General features: G+C 34.8%; 1 protein-coding gene and 1 non-coding gene across 6 annotated transcripts in view; one reads left to right on the top strand and one right to left on the bottom strand.

Moving 5' to 3' along the window:
- The window catches only part of FUT8 (fucosyltransferase 8), a 316,354-nt gene that overhangs the window by 251,375 nt on the left and 39,241 nt on the right, over nt 1-25,738 (top strand). For all 5 annotated transcript variants that reach the window (XM_034992730.1, XM_034992728.1, XM_034992729.1 and 2 more), the window contains one exon: nt 126-363. In XM_034992730.1, coding sequence (XP_034848621.1) covers nt 126-363 — 238 coding nt within the window. The remainder of the gene's footprint in view (nt 1-125; nt 364-25,738) is intronic.
- LOC118002780 lies at nt 15,394-15,500 on the bottom strand. Its single transcript, XR_004677155.1, has one exon. It is a non-coding gene; the product is annotated as a U6 spliceosomal RNA (small nuclear RNA).

Raw genomic sequence — 25,738 nt, 5'->3', positions numbered from 1 at the left:
TTAAAGCTGGATTCTTTATTTCGTAAGATACACTGGATCAGTCCTGGCTAATTATATGATTTTTGACACTTGTCACTTATAAAGAGAAGGTAACCGCTCTTCACCTTTGTCTTTCTCCCTGACAGAATCCCAAGGACTGCAGCAAAGCCAAGAAGCTGGTATGTAATATCAACAAAGGCTGTGGCTATGGCTGTCAACTCCATCACGTGGTCTACTGCTTCATGATTGCATATGGTACTCAGCGAACACTCATCTTGGAATCTCAGAATTGGCGCTATGCTACTGGTGGATGGGAGACTGTGTTTAGACCTGTAAGTGAGACATGTACAGACAGATCCGGCACCTCCACTGGACACTGGTCAGGTAAGAAGCCTGTGCAGTATTTCACATTTCTGGGTTGAACTGCCATTTCTACATTATCAGATTTCTAGGCTCAGCTTTATGGTTATGGGCATCTTTTTCTCGGGATCCATGACTGTTCTACATTGCCAAGGTAAAATCTAGAATGATATTTTATTTTAAAAGTGCTTTATAACCTATTTCATTTCTTATGTTCATTTTTATCTTGATTTAGCAAAACCACTAAGTTTTTTTTAAGGAATGTAATTTACTCTTTTAATGATAATACATGATTCACTTTTTAGGGTACTTTCACATTATTGAACTCATTTGATAGTCATAATCATCTAAGAAAGTAGACTGATACATGAGAATCTTCCCCATGCGTGAGAATCAGCTGGAAGGCTTGTTAAAACACTGGCTTCTGATTCAGTAGGTTTGGAGGGGGAGGTGCTGAGAATTTGCATTTCTAACAAATTTTCCAGATCCAGGGATGACACTTTGAGAATTACTGAGGCAGACCATGCAGGTACCTTTACCTCCATTTTACAGTTGAGGACAATGAAACCTAATTTGCTTGTGCAATTTTAATTTTATTCAGGAAACATTTGAAGAGGAAAAATATGAATAAGGTACTATGCTAGACATTATCTCCAAGAATTTAGTGATAAATGAAATAAAATATTGAGTTTCTTACTGCTAATCTATTGTTCTTTCTACATGATCTTTAAACAAGATCTAAAGTTGAGATACCTCTGTGAAAATCCTGGCTTTATCACTTTGTAATCTTGGGCAAGTTACTTAACGTAGGCCTTAGTTCTCTTATCAGTAAAATGAGAAGTAATAATTTACTTCTTTGAGTTGTTGGTAGGATTAAGTAGAATAATATATGTAATGGACTTAGCACAGTACTTGATACATGAACTCTAGTAATTATTAGCTATCATTAGTAGCTTTATCCATTGGGTAGATATACAGTGAGAACCTACAGTGTGGCAGATACTGAACTGATTAGGTGAAATGCTAAGCAAGACAATACACCATCTGTTAATATAATTTCTCATGAAGCGGAGCATCTTTTTTCACAAGTTTGAAACACTAGATATGGACTTAAGAAGCTCTGTCATTGGCAAAGTGAGTAACTTTAGTTCCTTTGTTTCTTTTTTAACCTCCTTTGGAAAATATCAGATAATACTGACTCTTCACAGAAGTGACAGAAAAGTTAATTGGGTAATTTTTATAAAATGCTTTAAGTTGTTCTATAAAAGGTTCTATATGGATTTATTTTTTATTTTTTAAAGATTTTATTTATTTACTTGAGAGAGAGCACGAGCTGGGGGAGGGGCAGAGGGAGCTGGAGAAGCAGACTCCCCGCTGGGCAGGGAGCTGATACATGGGGCTCCATCCCAGGACCCTGGGATCATGGACTGAGCCACTCGGCTGTCCTGGTTCTATATGGATTTAAAGTATTATTTTGTGATGTGAGTTTTGTCTTCCTTAGGATGATTTTGGAGCCTTATTGTATATATCAACATATTTTTTCCTCGTCACTCCAAGTTTTAAAGGAACCTCTTAATCTAGAACCTTAGCTGAGCTTTAATTTTGAGGTTACATCTCCCATTGGTCTGGTCTATGGCTTACAGCTGGGGCAAAAAGACTAGGTGTCAAGGTTAGGAAGTTACAAGAAAAGCAGTTCTTGAATCAGACTCATTGTGGCTAACTTTTTCATTTTGTGAACTTAGTTTAGTTTCAAGCCTCTTTGCTTGTGAAGTACATAGCCAGAGTAGGGCAAGGTTCTTGTGTTAATAGAAAAGTAAAAAGTTGGTCTCACTAAACTTAACCAAATTTAGTATATAGTTTAGCCTTGCCTAAAAGCCACAACTAGTTATTTGGTTTGATTTTTAGTGCTTGCTCATACATTTTGTAGTCTGTAGTGACAACTACAAGATATGAAGGCTGAACAGGCTTGAATTGGAAACATGCAGAATTTCTTAATGTTATAGTTAAACAGGTTCTAGAAATCATCCTTCTTTTATGTGGATTCTAAGGCCTAGTAGATACCAGGTGATTTATTCAGGATTATGCATCTTATAAATGGCAGAACTGTGGTTGGCACATTGACTTTCACCTGCCTTTAGTCTACATCCTTCCCAGTCAGCTCATGCCAAACACCTTACTCATTAGAACAATGACAGGCATAGAGACCGTCCTGAATGTCCAGGAACTAAATAATTACTAATTTATTTCCTCCCCCTGCCCTGTAACTTTTTCCAAACCTTCCATATAATTTCCACTGAAGAGTTATCAGTGATATTTTCTTCTCAGTCATTTGCAGTCCTTGCTTAAAGAAGTCGTTTTATCCTGGTAGCACAGAATTATGATTTTAATTTATAGATCTTTCCTTTATCACTACAGGTATTGTATAAAATCATATATTTTTCTTTGTGCTAATGAAATAAACTGTGCCTGTTGAACACCTTTAATTAATTAAACTAGTGATTATTTTCAGTATGCTTGCAGAACTCATTGTAACTAAAGTAATTTAGATGCTAATCATTTATCTAAAAGAAGGAAGAGGGGTGCCTGGGTGGCTCAGTCAGTTAAGCGTCTGCCTTCAGCTCAGGTCATGATCCCAGGGTCCTGGGATCGAGCCCCACATTGGGCTCCTTGCTAAGAGGGCAGCCTGCTTCTCCCCGGCCTGCCATTCCCCCTGCTTGTGCTTGCTCTCTGTCTCTATCTCTCTCGTTCTCTCTGTGTCAAATAAATAAATAAATAATCTTAAAAAAAAATAAATAAAAGAAGGAAGAGATTTATGTTTTGAGCTTAGAATACTTTATTTCTTTGAAAGCTATGGTAGCCGTCCACTTCTGTTTCTGTTTATATACATTATCTGTATATGTACCTTTTGGAGAAACTAACCTATTTCTAGAATTAGAAGAAACAGAATGAATTTTAATAAGCTCTTTAACATTAATTCTTTAGTTAGCCATAAATCAACTACTACATCTGTTACTGTACTGACTTGTCTAAAGAATCTTGGGATATTTCCCCTGGCACCACTGCCATGAAATTATTATTGTTTATACATACTTGACATGATGTGCCTGCAGGTGGAATTTAGTGATTTCTATTGAAATCTGTCACCAGTACAGGAATTAGTATGCACATCTGATCATTTCAGTAGCTAAATCATACCTTGTTGTGGGTTGAGTTCTGTTTTTCTCCTTCATTATTTATAAAACCATATCCTATTTAGTAAATAATTTCATTAAGTGAAGCAAAATACTTAAAATTATGCTTCCAGTTAAAATCATCATCATCATCATCATCTTCCCCATCACCTATAGATGTCATGTCTATTCTAAAGTTGCTGATAAGATGGTCAATTTATTTTTCTATATATACAATTTATTTTTCTGCATATACAAGCTATTTCCTAAACCTGAACTAACTACATTTAATAAGACTCCTTCTTTCAAATATATTCCTTATGATAATTCAGAATAGAATCTTGGTGTTTAATACTTTGAAATATCTTTCAACAATTATTGATTTGATTTTTAATATATATTAACTGTTGGGCTATTATGTTGACCAGCTTCCAAAATGCTTATCCAGTTGATATAAGTAGTCTTGAATAGACGATTAGCAACAAAGAACCTCAACCATTTAAACTCAATTCTCCACTCTAATTCAATTCAATTTTTCCATTCTAAAAATTGAACATTTATTCAGATTAGCAGTTAAGCCACTTTGTTTTGTATTTCCTTCTCTTGTCTTTTCCCACTGTCTTATTAAATAAATTGAATTGACTTAATTTGATAGGTCTAATTGGAAAACTTTCTTTTAAATGAAGATAATGACTAGTAACAAAAAGTGTTTCTAAATATGGTAAAATTTAATGCCCTAGAGGTGCCGGATTTAAATACATCTTTAGGTAAATTGACATTTGCTATATTTAGTTATCTAAACTGGATGGTTACCTTCTCTCCATACCTCATTTCAAAAAGGTTTTGGTCAGAGTTTTATTTGTCATCCTTATATGGAGGCAATCTTAAAATAAAAGTAATTTAATAAAAGCACCTGCTCTATGCCAGGCACCATGCTGGACACAGTCCCTGCCCTGTCAGAGGCAGCCTAGGGGGAAAGGCAGACAACTGAATGGACATTAAAGTATATTGTGATATGGGTAAGTTGATAGGACTCTGAAACACATATCTAACACATATTTGGGATTCTTCTGGAAGAAGTGATTTTTAAGCTGAGGCCCAAGGTATGGGTAGGAGTCAACCGGGCAGAGATGTGGTAGAAGGATTTTCTGTCATTGGGCACGACATGTGAAAAGAGAGGCAAGAGAGCATGGAGTCACTGGGGGAACTAGAAGTAGTTCCCTGTAGAGTTTGATTATTGAGAGAGTAAAGTTTTATTCTGAAAATATTTGTCATTTATCGGGTCTGTTTGGATGGTTGTATGATTTTGTTCCTCACTAAAACCAACAGGTTTTAATTCAAGATTCAAAGCCCTTTGTTTTGTTTTTGCTTCAGAGAGGGGCAAAGTTAGAAATTAATTGGCTTTTCTCTGGCTCTTGGTGTCATCCAGGAACCATTAAACTTTTTTTAATTAAATTTTTGTTTCATTTTTAATATCTTTTAGAGTTTACTCTTGGTAAATTTTTAAAAGCTGACAAATAACCACAAACTAAAATTCAGAAAAAAACAACATATTTTTGTTAATTGTCTAAAATAATTCTATAATGCTATTTTCCCTGCATTTTAAAATTGGATAATTTCTATATGACAACAATTTGCATTATCACTTTGTATGGAAAGAATAGATAGGTAATTCAGTCTTCTAGCTTGATCAAATTATTTTTCCAGTTTTATTGAGATATAATTATCATATAACATTGTTATTAAAGTGTATAATGTAATGATTTGACGTAAGTATATTGTGACAAGATTACTGCAGTAAATTTAGTTAACATCCATCACTTTACAAATTTTTTTTCTTATGATAAGGACTTTTAAGATTTGCTCTTTTAGCAACTCTCAGATATTACAGTATAGCATTGTTAACTATAGTTATTATGGTACATTATAGCTCCCAGAACTAATTTATCTCTTAACTAGAAGTTGGTACCATTTGACCACCTTCACCTTTTTCCTCTACTCCACCCTTTCCCAGCCAATCTGTTCTCTGTTTCTAATTCAGTTTTTTTTTTAGATTCCACATACAAATGAGATCATACAGTATTTGTCTTTCTCTGACTTATTTCACTTAGCATAATGTCTTCAAGGTCCATCGGTATTGTCACAAATGCTGGGATTTCCTTCCTTCTAATGGCTGAATAATACTCCTCTGTGTGTGTGTATTTTCTTTATCCATTCATCCATCGCTGGACATGTAGGTTGTTTCTGTGGCTTGGCTATTGTGAATAATGCTGCAGTGAAAATGAGGGTACAGATAACCTCTCTGAGGCAGTGACTTTGTTTCCTTTGGATATATACCCTGGGATTGCTGGGTCACATGGTAGTTCTACCACTAAACTCCTTAAGCACATATCTGTCACTTAGGTCAAAAGGAAAATCTTTAGGGGCTCCTGGATGGCTCAGGCGTTAAGCATCTGCCTTTGGCTCAGGTCATGATCCCAGGGTCCTGGGATCGAGCCCTGCAGTGGGCTCCATGCTCCTATGGGAGTCTGCTTCTCCCTCTCCCACTCCCCCTGCTTGTGTTCCTGCTCTCGCTATCTCTCTCTCTCTGTCAAATAAATAAATAAAATCTTAAAAAAAAAGGAAAATCTTTAGCAAACAAAACACAAATTAAATTATACAAATTAAATTTGCCTGTGAAATTAGTATTTTTAACATTTACAGAATTACTGAGATGTCTGTTAGAATCATCCAAATGGTCCCAGCTAGCTTGTATCTTAATAATGGCTGAACTCACATAGACTGATTGATAAAGTAATGAAGTGATTAAGAATCTATAGGAGTACCTATTAGGATAGGCTATGGATATGCTATGTAGCACTTGTACAGTAATATTTTCAACCTTTGGTTATTGGTTAATAGAAACTTGAAACAAATGCATATAATATTTTGGATCCCTCTTGCTGTGAAAACATCTTGATTTCTCTGTTTAGGTAATGTGAAGAAGAGAAAAAAATATGGGCTCTGGGTTTGACCCTATCTGATCTCACTTCTGTTGTTTTTATCTTTCTGGATTTCAGCAATTAATTATAGCTTCTGAACCTTAGTTTAGCCATACAAAAAGCTCATGATACTCAATACCTACCTCCCTGTCCACTTTTATAGGGCTGTAATCACAAGGAAAAATTATTAAGAACTATAACAGGTATTAAGATGATTTTCACATACAGTTTTTTTCATCATGTATGTTTGGTCCCCAGATTTTAAAATACAAACATGATAATGCAATATATTATTAGATTATAATCTGCAACAACAGAAAACTTACCTTTTTACTCTTAGATGAAAATTGAGCTTTTATAAGAGTGTCATAAAGTTTTTCCTTTTTAAAATTGTAGAGTTAAATGAAAAAATTGCAAGAGATCCAGAGAGGAAAAATAACTAATGAGAATAACTTCTAGACATTAAAATATCTCTGTGTTTAATAAACCCACAATTGAATCGTAATAAAATTCTGGACCAAAGAGTCTCCCCTGTAGCTACCTTAAGCCTCCATCTCAATATGTTTTCTATACTAACACATCTGAGAAAGAAGATTTACTCCCACCCGTAACAGTGGCTCACTGTAGTTAATGGTTTTTAAACTGGCTGAGTTTGGGGGCAAGAGGTGGTGGTACAGGGCTTGGAGAGTGAGTTGGTGCCATACATAGTTGAAAAGGAAGCTGTCCGTGCTTCAAGATTCCAGTGGGTCTCTCTGTCCTCCCTATACCCACCCCTCTGAGAGTTACTGACCTAGGCAAGTATCATTGCCGATACATAAGGACTTCTGTTTCAACCTATATGCCTTTTGTTCTGCTATTCATGGTTCATAAAAGAAAGAAAGATCTTTGTTTCAGGAATGTAAAATACCAGATTATAAGTATGTCTCAAAAGAGCTCAAACTACTTTTCACTATGACATTTCCTTTATCTTCAACTTCCCACTCAAGGACATAAAAAGAAGCCTTTGATATCTCATTTATAGTTATGAAATACAGGATTAGGAAGCTGAAGCTTTGTCCACACAACAGCCTTGCCCAGAGTGAGCCCACATAGATGCTCATTTCCAAATTCATTCCTATAAGTGCTTCTCAAATTGAAATACAAATAAACCTGGGAAAGTGAGTCAGAGGCTTACAAACTGCCAGGATAAACATGGTACATTTTCTTGGACTACTAATTTTATTTGCTGGTATGTAAGTTAAATCATTTTCAAATAATAAAACAAACAGGATATTACAATGGTGTAAAATGAAAAATTCGATGAAACATCAAACTTCAGCCCATTGGTTTAGACTAAGCTTCATAAGTAGTATAAGTTTACCCTCCTCTGCTATTAGGAGCATTTTGGTGGAAAACTTTAAGAAGCACCACTCTATATTTGAATTTTTAGTTTATTTTATCTTCAAGGGGAAACTCCAGAGGGCAATAGGGCCTAGGTCTTCTAGGTTATTTACAGAATGCCAAGCACTTGATCGGAACACAATAAATGCAACAAAAGAAACAAATCAAATCTACCTCTCCTGCAACCTGGTCCAAATCTCAAACTGTTACCCTGCAAAGCTATATGAAGAACTTTTACCAAATTGTAGACTTTGTTTTTTAAAAAAATAGTTTATCACTAAGAATGAATCTTTTTAGCAATATATTCTGGCCTTTTTAGACAAGGTTCTGGCAGAATGAGTTCAGAGATAAAAAGAGGTATGATTTAGGAAGTAGCAATACATAATAAGCATTAAAGTCATTGTGGAGTAGAAACAATTTCATCGGAAAAGTTTTTGAAAAAGTCCTCTTACATCTAGTTAGAACCTATCCAAGGTTGCTGGAGCTAGAAATAGAATCCAGGTACTCTTATTCCCTATGCAATGTCTGGGCCACATAGCCATGATACCAGTCTCAGAAATTATCAGTGGTTTTGTAAATACAGGTATCTTTTTATGTTACAAGTGTGTTTCTTAAAGATATGCTTAGGGGCACCTGGGTGGCTCAGTCAGTTGGGCATCTGCCTTTGGCTCAGGTCATAATCCCGGGGTCCTGGAATCGAGTCCCATGGCAGGCTCCCTGCTCAGTGGGGAGCCTGCTTCTCCCTCTCCCTCTGCCACTCCCCCTGCTTGTGCTCTCTCTCTCTCTCAAATAAATAAATAAAATCTTTTAAAAAAAAAAAAAGATTTGCTATAAATGGAATTATTATAAATCAAGTCATGTTTTAAACATTTTAGTGGAACTATGTAAAGGATTCCCAAAGGAAATCCTTTCCTAAAATAAAGAATCTTTCTTCTAATATGATCTAGTAGTCCCCGGATTCATCAGTTGTTTTTCCTTCCTTCCTTCCTTCCTTCTCTCCTTCATTCCTTCCTTCCTTCCTACACCTACCTTTTTCAAATGTTTGGATTTTTCTGTTTTCCTGAGGCACATCTGTGTAAGTCTTTGAGGCTCAGTCACATTTAGCTTTTGATTCAAACATCAAAGTATATAAAAGAAAGAATGCAGTCTTTCAGTAGCATTTTGATAAGAGTTCTATTTGTTTAAAACATGTAGATCACATTCAAGTTTAGAAATGATTCTACAAATAAGATAACTGTTGAAATGATAAAGAAAGTTAATGCCTCCTAGCTCTTTTTTTTTTTTTTAAGATTTTTTATTTATTCATTCGAGACACAGAGATAGAGAGCATGAGCAGGGAGAGAAGCGGGGGGGGGGGGGGGGGAGGGGAGAAGCAGACCCCCCGCTGCGCAGGGAGCCCAACGTGGGGCTCGATCGCAGGATCCCGGGATCATGACCTGAGCCGAAGGCAGATGCTTAACCATCTGAGCCACCCAGGCGCCCCTGCCTCGTAGTTCTTTGCTTAGTTTTATATGCAAGAGTTCTGGGTATGATATAAATCTAGAATTTCCTTATCTTTCTTCCTCAAGTTTATATAAATTATAGGCTAATTCCATGGAATAGGAAAAGATAATAGTCCATGGTCTTTAGTGGAATTATACATACCTTTTTTTCCTTCCAAAAGGATGTTGCCAAGTAAGAAGGCTCAGTAGAGATTTATACATTAGGTAACAGTATAAAATATATTTTATATATGTAATTTAGATAATAGACTTTTCTTCTCACACATTTTCCTTGCCTTTAGAAGGTCAAAAGTAGATTACAGAATTATAACCATCCCTAGCTGATACTTTAGGGTTCAGTATTCTTTCTCCTGTTTTTTTTTCCCAGAAAGCTAGGAATAAAAATAATTCCTGACAGTATTGAAAAGGATTAGACCTGAGTTCCCTACCTTTTCAAAAAGAGGTACTCCTTTTCATTCAATTAAAGTTTAATCTACTAATGTAAGTAGCTTTTAAACAATGCAGATTGTATTCCCTAGAATCAAGAAATTGCAGATAGTAATGCTCTAAGTCAAATGGATTTTGCCAAAAGACATAATATTATAATTAGGATTAATATAATTCTTGTTCAAAAATTGTACGTCCTGGGCAACTGGCTGGCTTAGTCGGTAGAGCTTATGACTCTTGATCTTGGGGTTGTAAATTCAAGCCCCACATTGGGTGTAGAGATTACTTTAAAACAAACAAACAAAAAAAACAACTGAAGGGGCGCCTGGGTTGAGTGTCTGACTCTTGATTTCGACTCAGGTCATGATCTCAGGGTTGAGAAATCGAACCCAGTGTAGGGCTCTGTGCTGGGCATGGAACCTGCTTGAGATTCTCTCTCTCCATCTTAAGTTTTTTCAGGGTACAACTGCCACACAAATACTGTATGTTTATTTAGGTGTAAATATAAGTGGGCACATTTATATTTTTAATATTTTTTTATAATGAAGATTCTAAGAATGTGGATCACCCTCATAAACAGGGTAGTGCACTAGACATCAAGTAAAACTTCTGAGTGTTTCTAGATGCTGTAGGGGATATAAAGATTAATAAGACCCAGTCCCTGCCCTTCAGGAATTTGCACTGAGTATGATAAGATCTGTAAATCTGTAAATGTAACAAAGATAGGATATGTTAAGTGTTATAAGAGAGGTATAAAGTTCTGTGGGCATTTCTGGCTGAAGGAATTAAAGACATCACCAGGAGCACAAGCTAGGCCTATACAGAATGAGGAAAGGCAGGACAGGTCAATGTCATTGATTTGGAATCAGGAGTTATTAGCCGTGTGATTTTAGTGTCCCACAACCTTTCTTAATATCTGTTCTATGTTCCTTACAGAGTTATGAGGTTTCAAAGTGATAATGTATTTGACAATGCTTTATATATTTTAAACATATAAATGTTTTTATTAGCACTTTAGCTTTATGGGAACAAAGCAAAATAATAAAATAACATAATTAGGTCATGGGATTTCAGCAAGGGCTTCTTTAGAGAAACTTTAACAACCAACATTAATGAAACTTAGAAATACTCAATGGCTTTTTGTGAAACTCATTCAGAAATGTAAACGAAAACAGAATAGGTAAGTTATGCTAGAGAGACAAAGATAACCACCCCCTTTGCTCATCCTCCCATGGAAGGCCAGGTTTAGTTCCCCAGCCCACCTGAGGATCATTGTCTACTTCTCTTGGGTTTTACTTGGAATGCCCAGTAAAATCCCCATGTCTACACTGATTCCAGCAGTATCCTGTCAAGGAAACCTGACCAATCCCTCCTAGTTCTGGGGACTAAGTTGCCTTCTTAGCTAGGGCACTGGCCCCAATTAGAAAACCTTCCTGCCAAAGCAGTTAGTCTTTAGGTAGTTCTTTAGCTGTCTAGGCTGATAGAATGATGATCTTGAGAGGTAAGAGGGGGACTTGGAATAAAACGTACTGTCTTGGAGCTCTAATATATAGATAATACTAAGAGAAACAAGATTTCTGTGAAGGTTCTACCCTCTGGAAGCTGTGTCAAAATTAATGCTTAGGAAACTGTGAACATATTCAAGGTGTTAATTTTCAAGTAACTTGCCTAAAAGTAGAGTTACGCTTTGGCAAAGAGGTTTTTTCAAAACACTAGCAATGGAATTGAGCAAATCATAAGGATCTGAATATTGGAAATACATAGAAGTAAGGGTCTTGGATTGACTATCCGTCTGTTACCAGTCTATTGACTAGATGGAACGAGATGTGATGGACCAGCAGAGATTATGTTTAGGTAAACAACCCAAAACATAGTACTGAAGCATGGTAGCATGCTCCTGTCCTCTCTAGTTTTGGAGTATTAAATACTATATTTGAAGCTATTTTTATTCTGGGAGGGTAAAGTGGACTTCCCTAAAACACTCCAATGGGACTTTTTTTTTTTAAGATTTTATTTATTTATTTGACAGAGAACAGGAGAGCACAGGCAGGGGGAGCAGGAGAAGCAGGCCCCCTGCTGACCAGGGACCCAGATGTGGGGCTCGATGCCAGGACCCTGGGACCATGACCTGAGCCGAAGGCAGTCACTTAACCGACTGAGCCACCCAGGTGCCCCTCCAATGGGATTTTAAGGCATGATGAAAAAAGCAGTCGATAAATGGGTTAATTACCAGTATTTTCCTTTCTCTGTTGCCACTGCCCACCTGGCTGTGTCCACTGAAATTGGACAGTGGGACAAATGGAATTGGGGAGTAGTCTGGTTTAATAGCTCCTTCTGCTGCTACCTCTGGCCAGTATTGATCCATGCAGTCCAGAATATCCAATAATATGATTGACAAAGGTCAACATTGCATTCTTTGTCCCTTTTTTATTTATTTATTTTTTTATTATGTCCAATACCAACCATGGGTCCACCCAGATTGAGATTTTAAAATCTATGGAGCAGTCCATGTGCATCTTTTGGAAACATCTAGCAATTAGTACCTGGATTGAATTCAGAGATTAAGATAGCCTTTGAAGAATATGATATCTACATTTTAAAAGTAATGTGGTATTTCTATTTCAGAGGAAAGATTATCTTATGGTAGAAACAAGTGCTAGTGAGGATGTGGAGAAGAAGGAATCCTCTTGCACTGTTGTGGGAATGCAAACTAGTGCAGCCACTGTGGAAATCAGTATGGGGGTTCTTCAAAAGTTAAAAATAGAACTACCCTACAATCCAGTAATCACACTACTGGGAATTTATCCAAAAGATACAAAAACACTAATTTACAAGGATACATACACCCTATGTTTATTGTAGCATTGTTTACAATAGTCAAATTATGGAAGCAGCTCAAGGGTCCATTGACAGAGGAATGGATAAAGAAGATACGGTGTGTGTATAATGGAATATTATTCAGCCATAAAAAGAACGAAATTTTGCCATTTGCAGCAACATGGATAGAGCTAGAGAGTATAATGCTAAGCCAAATAAGTCAGTGAGAGAAAGACAAATACCATATGGTTTCACTCGTACGTGAAATTTAAGAAACAAAACAAATGAGCAAAGGGAAAAAGAGAGAGAGAAACCAAGAAACAGACTCTTAACTATAGAGAACAAACATGGTTACCAGAGGGGGGGGTGGGGCGGGTTAAATAGGTGATGGGGATTAAGGAGTGCACTCATCATGAGCACTGGGTGATGTACGGAGTTGTTCAATCACTATTTTACACCTGAAACTAATATAACACTGTATGTTAACTCTACTGGAATTTTTAAAAAAGATTACCTTGTGTCTTGCCATGAGTGACCATCTTAGAGGCACCCATTTGTATTATACACGTGTTAATAGGTGAACATTTATTTTTTATTATATTGTATACATGTATCATGATTTGTGTATTCCCTCATTGATGGATGTTTAAATTATTTCAAGTTTGCATGTCTCCTTGTGCATATGTGTTAGTTTCTCTAGGGCAGTGCTTATCAAAGTTTTTCACATCTTAACCATATGTTAAAATATGTCTTTACTGCCCATATTATCACTTGGGAGGTGGTGGTATATGGTAAAGCCACAGAGATCTCTATGGCAGTGTGTTACAAATAAAATCTTATGCTCTACTAAAGGGCTAGGCAAACTCAACTCCCCACTATTTTGGTAGTTTTACTAGAACACACCCATGCCCGTTTGTTAACATGGTGTCTATGGCTGCTTTCATACTATGGTGGCAGAGTTGAGTAGTTGCAACAGAGACCATATGGCCTGCAAAGCTAAAATATTTACCATCTGGCTTTTTACAAAAAAAGTTTGCTGACTCCTACTCTAAAATAATAATTACCAAACAAATACGGTTTCGACCATTGTAAATTTGTGAATAATTTCTTTAAAATTTGATCTTTTTCGTGTACTTATTAATGTGAGGTAAAAGTAATTTCTGGTGAAATAAGCAGATCTTACTTGTATAATTCAATGAGTTTTGATAAACTTATCCAAGTCTTAAATTAGTTTTTAAAATTGGGTTGTTTATCTTTTTATTTTTAATTTAAAGGAGGAGTGTGTGTGTGTGTGTGTTTCTGGATACAAGTTTTTATTATAAACATGATTTGTAAGTATTTTCTCTCAGTCTGTGGCTTTTCATTTTCTTAACAGTGTGTTTTGAAGATCAAAAATTTTTTGTTGAAGTCCAGTTCATCAAGTTTTTGTTCTAGTACTATAGAAGTTAGTGCTTTTTATGTCCTAAGAAATCTTTGCCTATCCTAAGATCATAAAGACATTATTTTATGTTTTCTTCTAAAAGCCTTATTGGTTTGCCTTTTATATTTATGTCTGTGATCTCACTGATATTGTTTTTTGTGTACAGTATGAGATAAACCTGGGTTGAAGTTCATTGTTTTCCATAGGTTTATCCAGTCAGTCCAGCTTTATCTGCTGAAAAGTTTGCCTGTCCCTGTTGAATTGCCTTGGTGCTTTTGTCAACAAGCAGTGGACAATATATGGGCCTATTTCTGGTCTCCATTCTGTTCAACTGCTTCATTTATGTCTGTCCTTATACCTTAAATTTTTACCTGCCATCAAATTTTTTGTAGCATGTTGATTGGAAAGCTGTACATATGCCTAGAAGTGTAGTAAATTGCTAGGTCATAGTAGACTGTACATATCTTTATCTTGTCTACATATGCCTAATCTCTCTGTGGGACAACTACTTCAGTAGTCTCCTAACTGTCCCTCTTGCTTTCAGAAGCTATCTCCTTTTAATCCATTCTCCACACTGCCATCAGAATGATATTTCCAAAATCAAATATGATTTTGTTTCTTAAAATCTTCCATGGCTGCTCAGTGTCTAGAGAAGTGTGTTTAAACACCTTACTTAGCATATAGGAAATAAGCCACTTCTCAGAATGTGTGCAGTACTCCTGATCTCACCAGTCCAGCTACTGATTCATTTCTTGAAAGTTATGTACACTTTTATTTCTATGCTGGGAACATGTTATTTCTTTCTAGAATGTCTTTCCTACATTTCATCACATGAAATCCTATTTATCTTTTAGTATCATTTCTTTTGTGATATTTCTCTCCAATTGACCCCATGTTCTCACTTATACTATATTTAAATAGTTTGTTTTTCTTTGAGAAGCTTGTCTGATTTATTTTGTATCCTTTTTTGCCCAATAATACTGGGCAGTACTTGTTACTCCGTTGTTAGTTATGTTTTGTTTTTTTTGTTATTATGTTATGTTAATCACCATACATTACATCATTAGTTTTTGATGTAGTGTTCCATGATTCATTGTTTGTGCATAACACCCAGTGCTCCATGCAGAACGTGCCCTCTTTAATACCCATCACCAGGCTAACCCATCCCCCCACCCCCCTCCCCCCTAGAACCCTCAGTTTGTTTCTCAGAGTCCATTGTCTCTCATAGTTCATCTCCCCCTCCGATCCCCCCCTTCATTTTTCCCTTCCTACTATCTTCTTCTTTTTTTTTTTAACATATAATGTATTATTTATTTGTTTCAGAGGTACAGATCTGTGATTCAACATTCTTGCACAATAAAAATATGGAACGCCTCACGAATTTGCGTGTCATCCTTGCGCAGGGGCCATGCTAACCTTCTCTGTATCGTTCCAATTTTAGTATATGTGCTGCCGAAGCGAGCACTGTTTGTTGTTTTTTAATTAAATTGCCTCTAAGCAAAATGATCCCTAAAAATTTTAGGCTCCTTTTCCAAATCTACCAAATAAAGGAAATGTAGCCTAATCTATGTGATTCACAGGTTTCTGATGAGGGGTAAGTGAGGCAACAGGTGTGGAAAAAGGTTAGTTTGTTTTTTTGTTAAAGAACGTGATTTTTTATTTTACTAAGGCATGGAGGTATTTGAAAAATGCTTAAAAAATATGGCCTTATTGTTGCTTATAACAAAATTCCAATAGAATTTAACCCTCTTGGTGTCTTACAAATTTTATTGTGATAGAATTTCACCTTCACATATTTGTATTAGTGAAAGTAATCCTAATATTAAGTATTTTAAAATTTTTATTCCTAATATTTTTAGTAAAACATAAAAATATGTTCAGTAAAACAGTAAAACTGAAAATAACTAAGAAAATACTTAACACTGAAAAATACTAAGTTAAAAAATAGCTAAGTTTAAATGTACTTTATGGACTAACGATGACATTTTCCTGTACAAAGTCTCAGCTCTGTATGTGTATGTCTGTCTCTTTGGATGTCTTCGGCTCAGTAAACATTTATTGAATACTTTTCAGTTTAGGCACTATGAAAGTAATACTATATATAGTGATAGCTAACATTGAGTGAATCTTACTATGTAACAGTGCTTCAAACTTTACATATGTTATTTCATTTAATATTCACAATTAACCTATATGGTAGGTACTATCATTGCCGTATTTTATGTAGATGAGTAATTTCCTAGAAGTAATAAGAAATCCTCAGTTTGCCAGTCACATTATAGATGATTAAGACAGAGTCCCTGTTCTCAAGAAGCTCCCAATTAAATAGTAGATTAACACAAACATTTAAAAAATCGATCTCATGAGACAAAAAATAGTTCACGATGTTATAAAGATATAAACAAGGCCCTACAGAATTGGGAAGTATTGTCATTCTAGCCAGAAAAATGAGAAGGAAGTAGCTTTTGAACTGGTTTTTAAAAAGTTGTAAAGTGACCAGAAATCTTAGATACAGAATTCTGCAGACTGGATTGCTTTTCAGATGATGATAAAAATGCTTATGTGCCTGTCATACCTTACTTAGAATAATGCCAAAGTATCAGAACTCCTGGGCATTATTTTTCCTTTTGCCTGTCCTTTGCTGAATTATGTGGAAGAGAGCATTAAACCGTCTGCTCAGTTTATCCTTTAGGAGAATGTGACTAAAAAATCGACCTGATAGCACTTACATTGCATTTCTCAAGGGACACCAGAACAAATCTGATACAGGATACTTAGGTACAAGTATTTTCTCAGCTGTAAAAGTATGAAAATGATAGTGCTTTAGTTAAATAAACCTTGCATTTTGTATTCATTCTTAACAGTCATTGAATAGGCAAAACTGAAAACCAGTGTTTACATTCACAATAATTGCAATTTTTGTGATAGGTTTCTTATATATAGGAATTCAACATGTAATTTTATAACATTAACAACCATTTTTGAAAAACAGTAAATTAATGCAGCTATGCTTTTGAAGAATATCAGCAAAAGCAGTCAAGTTAATACAGAATTGCTTCTTAGGAAATTTTTTAAATTGAGGAAATGACAGGATTGACATTATTATTATTACTCAGACCTTTGTTTAAACCATGGCAAGGATGTAAACAATGAATGTTACTCTGAAAGATTTGTGTGCTTTCTAAATTAAGCACACAAGAAAGTATTATACTATATCAGGAGATGCATTTTCTGCTAGCATAATTTATAATGTGACAGTTAAATAATTAATCAAATGGTTGGATACAGAGGGATTTTTCTCAAAAAGAGAGAAAAGGATAAATTACTCCATGCCAATTGAACAATATTCCAAACACAAAAAATAAAGTCAGGGGGAGACATAAAGATCTTTAATTTTGTAGTTTGTATAGACTGCCATCCATTATATGAGTAATAAATGTTATGTCCATATTCATGACATTTAAAAAAATCTGACACTACTTCAAGCTACTTTTTCTGAATATCATTAATATTAATATGTAATTATTGAACTAATTAATGTATATATGGACAAGTCACTGTTCCCTAGTCTGTTGTGGATATGTAATTTAAATGTTTCTCATTTGATTAAATGAAATCTCTTTTTTGAACATTTTGCTTAGCCTGAAAAGAAATATATATTAGTGATAAGTAGCAGTTTTGGTTTCTGTATCCTATTGTTGGTGCAGATATTTTGTTTGGCATTAATTTTATATAAAAATGTATATTTGATGGCATATTTAGTTGTTTAACAAAAGACTGATACATGTTTTACTATAACAACTGTTAGCATGCCCTTCACTACTTATTTATACATATTCCTCTCTATTCTAGTAGTGGAATTATCTATGTAATTGAGTAAAAACAGGAGTGGCCACAGATGTATAAGAAAACTCTTCAGCAAATTATTGAATTTGCCAAACCTCTTCTTAAAGACCATTTTTGCAGTTCTGTCCCATTGAAATGAATTGCCTGGGTCTTTAGAGTATGCTGAGAAGATTAAAGTAAAAGAGAGGAAAAAGAATCATTTGGAGAAGGTTTGAATGAAGTCTTTGCATTCTGGCTAAAAAATAGTCTGAACTCTCTATCTAGCCCCTAAATATAAACAGAGCAGGGAAAGAAATGGTTCCATAACTGTATGTTGATGGAATGAATTGTTTGTTTTCAAGGGCAAACTAGCATTTTAAAGCTATTGCTTTTTTAGTAAAATATAGTATGTTGTTATCCAGTTTTATGTTTAATCAGTTTAGTTTAATAAAATGCTATTTTGTATCAGGGACCGAAGATAAGAAATATTTACAGAAAAAGACTGTTCAATCTGTGGATTTTTAAAAAGGCCATTGTGTTTTCTCCTGTCCTTCCTCTTTATGTTTATGTTAGTGACTACCAGAAATAAGGAAAAGGTAAAAGCTCAGACTTTTTTTCCCTTGCTTGACATTTTATAATCTCTTTCGTCATTGGAATGTGAGACCACACATTTTTGCAATCTACCAGTTTCCCAATTCAAAAAAGAGATTTGGACACATTTTTTCCTAGCAGTACTCCATGGAAGAATTTACTTTCTCTCAGTGGCCGTTACATAAAACAGTAAGAATGATGCAGTCACCTCTCTCCTAAATTAACTAAATGAGATATAAATAGTAGATCATTTAAAACAGTATAGTCAGAAAGTCATTTTTCCTTCATTTTGAATAGTTTTATGCCATGCTGGGGTAACTTAACACCAGGGTACAGAAATGATATGTAGAGGCCAGAGTCCATGATGCGGATAAGACATACCTCAAGAAATAGAAAGCTTTTGTGTTTTTGTTGCATGATGGTGAACAGCTGTAACCATCAGCTAGCATGCCCTTTTTGGCAGCTGGCTGTTTTTAGCATTTAAAAAAATTGCATGCTATTTGCCTCTGGTGCCTGGCATTCTTCAATTAAAATTTTAAATGTATTCTTATCATCCCCTAACACAAGGCTCAGTTATGCAGTCCCCAATCTAGCCTGAGACACCTGTTCTTGAATCCTCTTTTTTTTTTTTTTAATTCAGAAAAGTTCAGTGTGAAATAAATCTCTGTGCTGTGTCATGCTAGAATAAAGAAACCATACATTATTATAATGGAACCAGATCAAGCTACTTAGATGGGCTTAAGTGAATGGTTGAGGCCTGTTAATGGATATGAGATATGATTACACCAAAGCCATTTCAGTAAAGGATTAATGTTGTTAATTTTAAGAGTTGTTTTGTTTTTGTTTTGTTAACAACAGTCTGGAGACAATAAATAGGGAAAGGGGCTTGATTATATATTGCTTTGATTTCTTGTAAGCCTTAAAATTCCATTAATTAGGAAAGAGTAAGAAACTATATGTATGGACAAATTTTATGTAGTTGTTTGCCATAAAAGAAAGAGGACTTTGGAAGCACTGAATTTCCATTTATCTCAAATTATAGTCTTCAGATCAATATTGACCAGAAAATTCCTACATTTGTGAACTTGAAAACATCTGCACTGAAGTAGAAATTAAATACATTCAGTAGAACAAGTTTCTTCCCAGGGCAGAGGTTTCAGTTAAACCATGACTCATACTTTATTGAATTTAAGCTGTTCCTCCATATAGCCTTACAGTTAGACTGAGAAAGCCTTTGATTAAATAGAATGCTCTCTTTGTATTTCTAATTTGTGATAAATTTAGCCTTTGTTAGTTGGTTAGAGGTTTCATTGAAATCATTCCAGGACTGCCTCCCTCTTCAATCAAAGAAAACACCTTATCTTTTCCTATAATTAATCATTTTTAGCACTTTCTTTGATATCCTTTTTTTAATTATTATTTTTAAAGAGCTTTCCTCATTTTGTCTCCCCAGAAAACAACTCTAAGGGGAGATAGCATGATTTTTAATTAATACATGAAAAGAAAAAGAAGGTTTAGAGATTATGTTAACTGGACAACAGTGTCAGAGATCAGAATTTTTTTGGATTTAATTTCATCTGGATCAGATTGTTGTTCTGTTTTAATGGCGAATTTATTCATTCCATTTGGCATATTTTAAAATAAATTTTTAAAATATAAAGCAATGAACACCCATTGTTGAAAAACCCAGAAAGTATAGAAAATGTAACAAAGAAAATAAAAATACATAAGTTATGTATGTATATTCTTTTAGTCTTCTTTGAATGCATGTTTTTTTTAAATTAATAGACTTTGTTTCTTATAGCAATTATATGTTTACAGAAGAATTTGTTAGAAAGTACAAAGTTCCTATATACTCCCTCCTTTTTTTTTTTTTTCCTTATTCCTTCTGTCCCCCTCCATGGCCCTGTTTCCCTATTGTTAACATTTACCTTGGTGTGGTCCACTTAATACAGTCAATGAACCAGTATTGATACATTATTTTTGAAGTTCACAGTTTAGTGTTCAGTCTTTGTGTTGTATAGTTCTGTGGGTTTTGCCAAATGCATAATGTTATGTATCCACCATTACATAATCATACACAGTACTTTCACTGGCCTAAAAAACTCCTGTGCTCCACCAATTCACCCCCATTCCCTTCCTCCAACCTCTGGCAAGTATGATTTTTTTCTGTCTCTGTAATTTCACCTTCTCTAGATTTATCATATAATATAGTTGGAATCATACATTAGGAAGTCTTTTCTGACTGACGGCTTTTTTAAAAAGTTCCTGTGTATCTTTTTATAGCTTGACAGCTCATTTCTTTCTGAACAATATTGAATTGTATGGATGCACTACAGTTTTTGTATTCACCTATTGAGGGACATCTTGGTTGCTTCCAATTTGGGGCATCTAAATAATGAATAAAGCTGGTATAAACACTCGTGTAGGTTTTTGTATGGGCATAAGTTTTCAAATTATTTGGGTAAATACTTAAGAGAGTGCTTGCTTCGTTATATGGTCAGACTATGTTTAGCTTTATAAGAAACTGCAAAAGCTATCTTCAAAAGGGCTGTCTTAGTCTGCTTGAGCTGCTGTAACAAAATACCACAGACTGGGTGGCTTAAACAACAGACATTATTTTTCATAGTTCTGGAGGCTGGGAAATCCAAATTCAGAGTGCCAGCAAATTGGTTCTTGCTGGGCGCCTGGGTGGCTCAGTTGGTTAAGCGACTGCCTTCGGCTCAGGTCATGATCCTGGAGTCCCTGGATCGAGTCCCGCATCGGGCTCCCTGCTCGGCGGGGAGTCTGCTTCTCCCTCTGACCCTCCCCCTTCTCATGTGTTCTCTCTCATTCTCTCTCTCTCAAATAAATAAATAAAATCTTTAAAAAAAAAAAAATTGGTTCTTGCTGAGAGCCCTCTTCCTGGCTTGCAGGGAGCTACCTTCTTGCTGTATTCTCACATGATAAGAGTGAAGAAACTCTGGTAACTCTTCCTCTTTTTATACGGGCATTAATCCCATCTTGGGGGCCCCACCCTCATGGCCTCATCTAAGCCTAATTACCTCCCAAAGGCCCCTACCTCCTAATACCATCACATTGGGGGTTAAGACTTCAACACGTGAATTTGGGGAGGACACAAACATCCGGTCTTTAACAGTAGCTATCGCAATTTTGCATTCTCACCAGCAGTGAATGAAAGTTTTTGTTGCTCCACATCCTCTCCTGCATTTGGTGTTGTCACTGTTAGATTTTAGCCATTCTAATAGGCATGTAGTGGTATCCTATTTTAATTTACAATTGCTAATCATCTATAATGTTGCGCATCATTTCATGTGCTTATTCTCCACCTGTAAGTCTTCTTTGGTGAGATGTCTGTTCACATCTTTTGCCCATTTTTTGATAGAGTTGTTTGTCTTCTTGTTGAGTTTTAGGAGCTCTTTGTATATTTTGGATTAAGTCTGTTAATAGATATTTTCTCCCTTCTGTGGCTTTTCATTTAATTCTTTTAACAATGTCTTTCACAGAGCAGAATTTTTCCATTTTAATGAAGTACAACTTTTCAATTTTTCTTTTATGGATTGTGCTTTTGGTGCTGTATGTAAAAACTAAGTGCCAACCCAAGGCCACCTATATTTTCTCCTGTATTTATTTTCTAAAATAGTTTTTGAGTTTTACATTTAGGTCTGTGGTCCATGTTGAGGTAATTTTTGTGGAAGATATAAGGTCAGTGTCTAAATTCTTTTTTTCTTTTTTCTTTTATTTTTCTCTCTCTCTCTTTTCTCTCTTCTCTCTCTTTTGCATGTGGACATGCAGTTGTTCTAGCACCATTTGTTAAAAGATGCTTCTTCTTTCTCTATTGGACTGACTTTGCTTCTTTGTCAAAGATCAGTTGACTATATTTGTGTGTGTTTGTTTCTGGACTTTCTGTCCTGTTCCATTGATCTATTTGTCTATTCTTTCACCAATATCACAGTCTTGATTACTGCTGCTTTTCAGTAAGTCTAGAAGTCAGGTAGTTTCAGTCCTCTGAATGTGTCCTTTTTCTTCAATATGGTAATGGCTATTAGTCTTTTACCTCCCCATATAAACTTTAGAATCATTTTGTTGATATTCATGAAGTTATTTGCTGGGATTTTCATTGAGATTGTATTGAATCTATAGATCAAGTTGTGAAAAATTGACATCTTAACAATGTTGGGTCTTCCTGTCTATGAATTTGAACTATCTCTCCATTTATTTACATCTTCTTTGATTTATTCAGAGTTTTACAGGTTTTTATACATATTATCGTATAGATATCTCATACATATTTTGATTTAAACATCTTTCTCGCTCTTTCTTTTTTGGTTCTAATATAAGTGATTGTATGTTTTTAATTTTTTTTCAAATTTAAATCTGTATGTTTTTAATTTTAAATTCCAGTTGCTCATTGGTGGTATATAGGAAAGTCATTGACTTTTATATATTAGCCTTGTTTCCTGCAACTTCGATGTAATTACTTATTAGTTCCATCAGTTCTTATGTCAATTCCGTGGGATTTTCTACACAGATGACCGTGTCATCTGGGAACAAAGATAATGATATTTTATGTCTTTTTTTTTTCCAATCTGTATACCTTTTATTTCCTTCTCTTGTCTTAATGAATTAGCCAGGACTTCCAGTACAATGTTGCATGGAAGTGGTGAGAGGGGACATCTTTGCCTTGTTCCTAATCTTAGGGAAAAGATACCAGGTTTCTTACAATTATATATGCCATTAGCTGTAGGGTTTTCTAGATGATCTTTATGAAATTGAGGAAATTCACCCTCCTGAGAGTTTCTGTTATGAATGGATTTTGGATTTAAATTTTTCTGTATCTATTGATATTATAGGATTTTTCCTCTTTAGCCTGTTGATGTGAGGGATTACATTAATTGATTTTTAAATGTTGAACCAGCCTTGAATAACCTAGAATAGATCCTACCTGGTCATGGTATATAATTCTTTTTATACATTATTAGTTTTGATTTGCTAATGTTTTCTTGAGGGTTTTGCATTTATATTAATGAAAAATATTAGTCTGTTTCCTTTCTTGTAATGTCTTTATATAGTTTTGGAATTAGTGTAATGGCCTCATAGAATAAGTTAGGAAGTGCTCCCTCTGCTTCTATTTTCTGGAACAGATCATAGAGAATTGATGTCATTTTCCCCTTAAGTATTTGGTAGAATTCATTAGTGAAACTATTTGGGTGTGGTGCTTTTTGTTTTGGAAAGTTATTAATTATTTATTCAGTTCCTTTGATTAATATAAACCTAACCAGATGATCTATTTCTCCTTGTGTGAATTTTGGTAGATTGTGTTTCAAGGACTTAGTCCATTTCATCTAAGTTATCAAATTTGTGGGCATAGGTTTGTCCATAATGCTCATTTATCCTTTCAATGTCCATGGCATCAGCTGTGATGGTACCTCTTTCATTTCTGATATTAATAATTTGTGTCTTCTCTTTTCTTGGTTAGCCTGACTAGGGGCTTATCTATTTTATTAATCTTTTCAAAGAACCAACTTTTGGTTTTGTTGATTTTTCTCTATTTTTTCCTGCTTTCCATTTTATTGACCTTTTTCTGCTTATTTTGGATTTAATTTGCTCTTTTTCCCCCCCTATTTTCCTAAGTTAGAATATTGGTGTTATCTTTTTCTTTTTTCAATATGTGCATACAGTTCTATACTGTTCCCTCTAACTACTACTCTTGCTGTATCCCACAAATGTTTTTTAAATTCTCATTTAATTCAAAAGTTTTTCAGTTTCTTAAGATTTCTTTAATTCTTGTGTTATTTTTAAGTGCGTTGTTTAATCTCCAAATATTTTGGGATTTTCTAGCTATTTTCTTGTTAATATTTTTTCATTTAATTCCTTCGTGGTCAAAGAGCATACTTTGTATGATGTCTGTTCTTTTAAATTTGTTAAGGTATGTTTTTTGGCCCAGAATATGGTTTATTTTGGTGAATATTCCCTGTGAGCTTGAGAATATACATTCTTCTGTTGTTGGATAAATATGCAAGACAAGTAATGTAAGCAAAGAGATGGAAACTCTAAGAAAGAATGAAAAGTAAATGTTAGAAATCAAAAACATTGTAACAGAAATGAAGAATGTCTTTGATGGGCTCATCAGTAGACTGGACATGACCAAGGAAAGAATCAGTGACTGTGACAATATGGCAATATAAACTTAAAAAACTGACTGGGAAGAGAAAAAGGAGTGAAAAGGATGAAACATAATATCCAAAAACTACAAGACAGTTACAAAAGGTGAATATACATATAATGGGAATACCAGAGGAAAAAGAGAGAAACAGAAGAAATATCTGAAGTAATAATGCCTGAGAATTTTCCAAAATTAATGACAGGCACCAAACCGCAGATATATAAAGATCAGACAGCACCAAGCAGGATAAATACTTTTAAAAAATCTGTATTTAGGAATATTATAATCAAACTGCAGAAAATCAAAGACAAAATCTTGAAAGAAGTCAGGTAGATGGGGGTGGGGATCTTACCACTAGAGGAAATAGGATAAGAATCACATCAACCTTCTCTTCGGAAGCCATGTAAGCAGGAAGAGGGTAGAGTGAAATACTTCAAAAGTTTTGAAAAAATACAGCCATCTACTTAGAATTCTGTATTCAGTAAAATTATCCTTCAAAAGTGAAGAAGCAGTAGACTTTCTCAGACAAACAAAAATTGGGGGAATGTGTTGCCAGCTTCAGAGAGAATGAAAATGATATAGGTTAGAAACACTATATATGAGTCTTAGAAAAGGAATAAATAAAAGGAAAATAAAATCTTGTCTTTTTCTTATTCTTAATCTAACAGATAACAGTTTGTTCAAAGTAATAATAGCAACAAAATATTTGGTGATCATATCTTATGGATAAGTGAAATAAATGACAACAGTGCTATAAGGGATGGGAGGGAGGACTTGGGATTATTCTTTTATAAGGTGCTTGCAGTTCCCATGAAGTGATATAGTGTTACTTGAAAGTAGACTTGTATTATTTGTAAATGTGTATTACAAACTCTCAGGCAACCACTTAAAAAAAAAGTTGTAATTTCTATGCTAAGACAGAAAATGGGATATACAGTGATAATTAAAACCAGAGAAGGCAGAAGAATAGAGGAAGATAAAAAAAGAACAAGGCCAACGAATAGAAAACAGTGACAAATATGGTTTACTTTCATCCAACTATATCAATACTCACTTTACATGTAAGTGGTCTAAAATATACTAATTAGTAGACAGGGACTGTTAGAGTGGATGAAAAAAAG

Source organism: Mirounga leonina, unplaced genomic scaffold, assembly GCF_011800145.1.
Source record: "Mirounga leonina isolate KUSES-001 unplaced genomic scaffold, KU_Mleo_1.0 Mir_82, whole genome shotgun sequence".
Taxonomy (NCBI): Eukaryota; Metazoa; Chordata; class Mammalia; order Carnivora; family Phocidae; genus Mirounga; species Mirounga leonina.
Note: the sequence above shows the minus strand (reverse complement) of the source record. Positions and strands in the feature narration are given on the sequence as shown.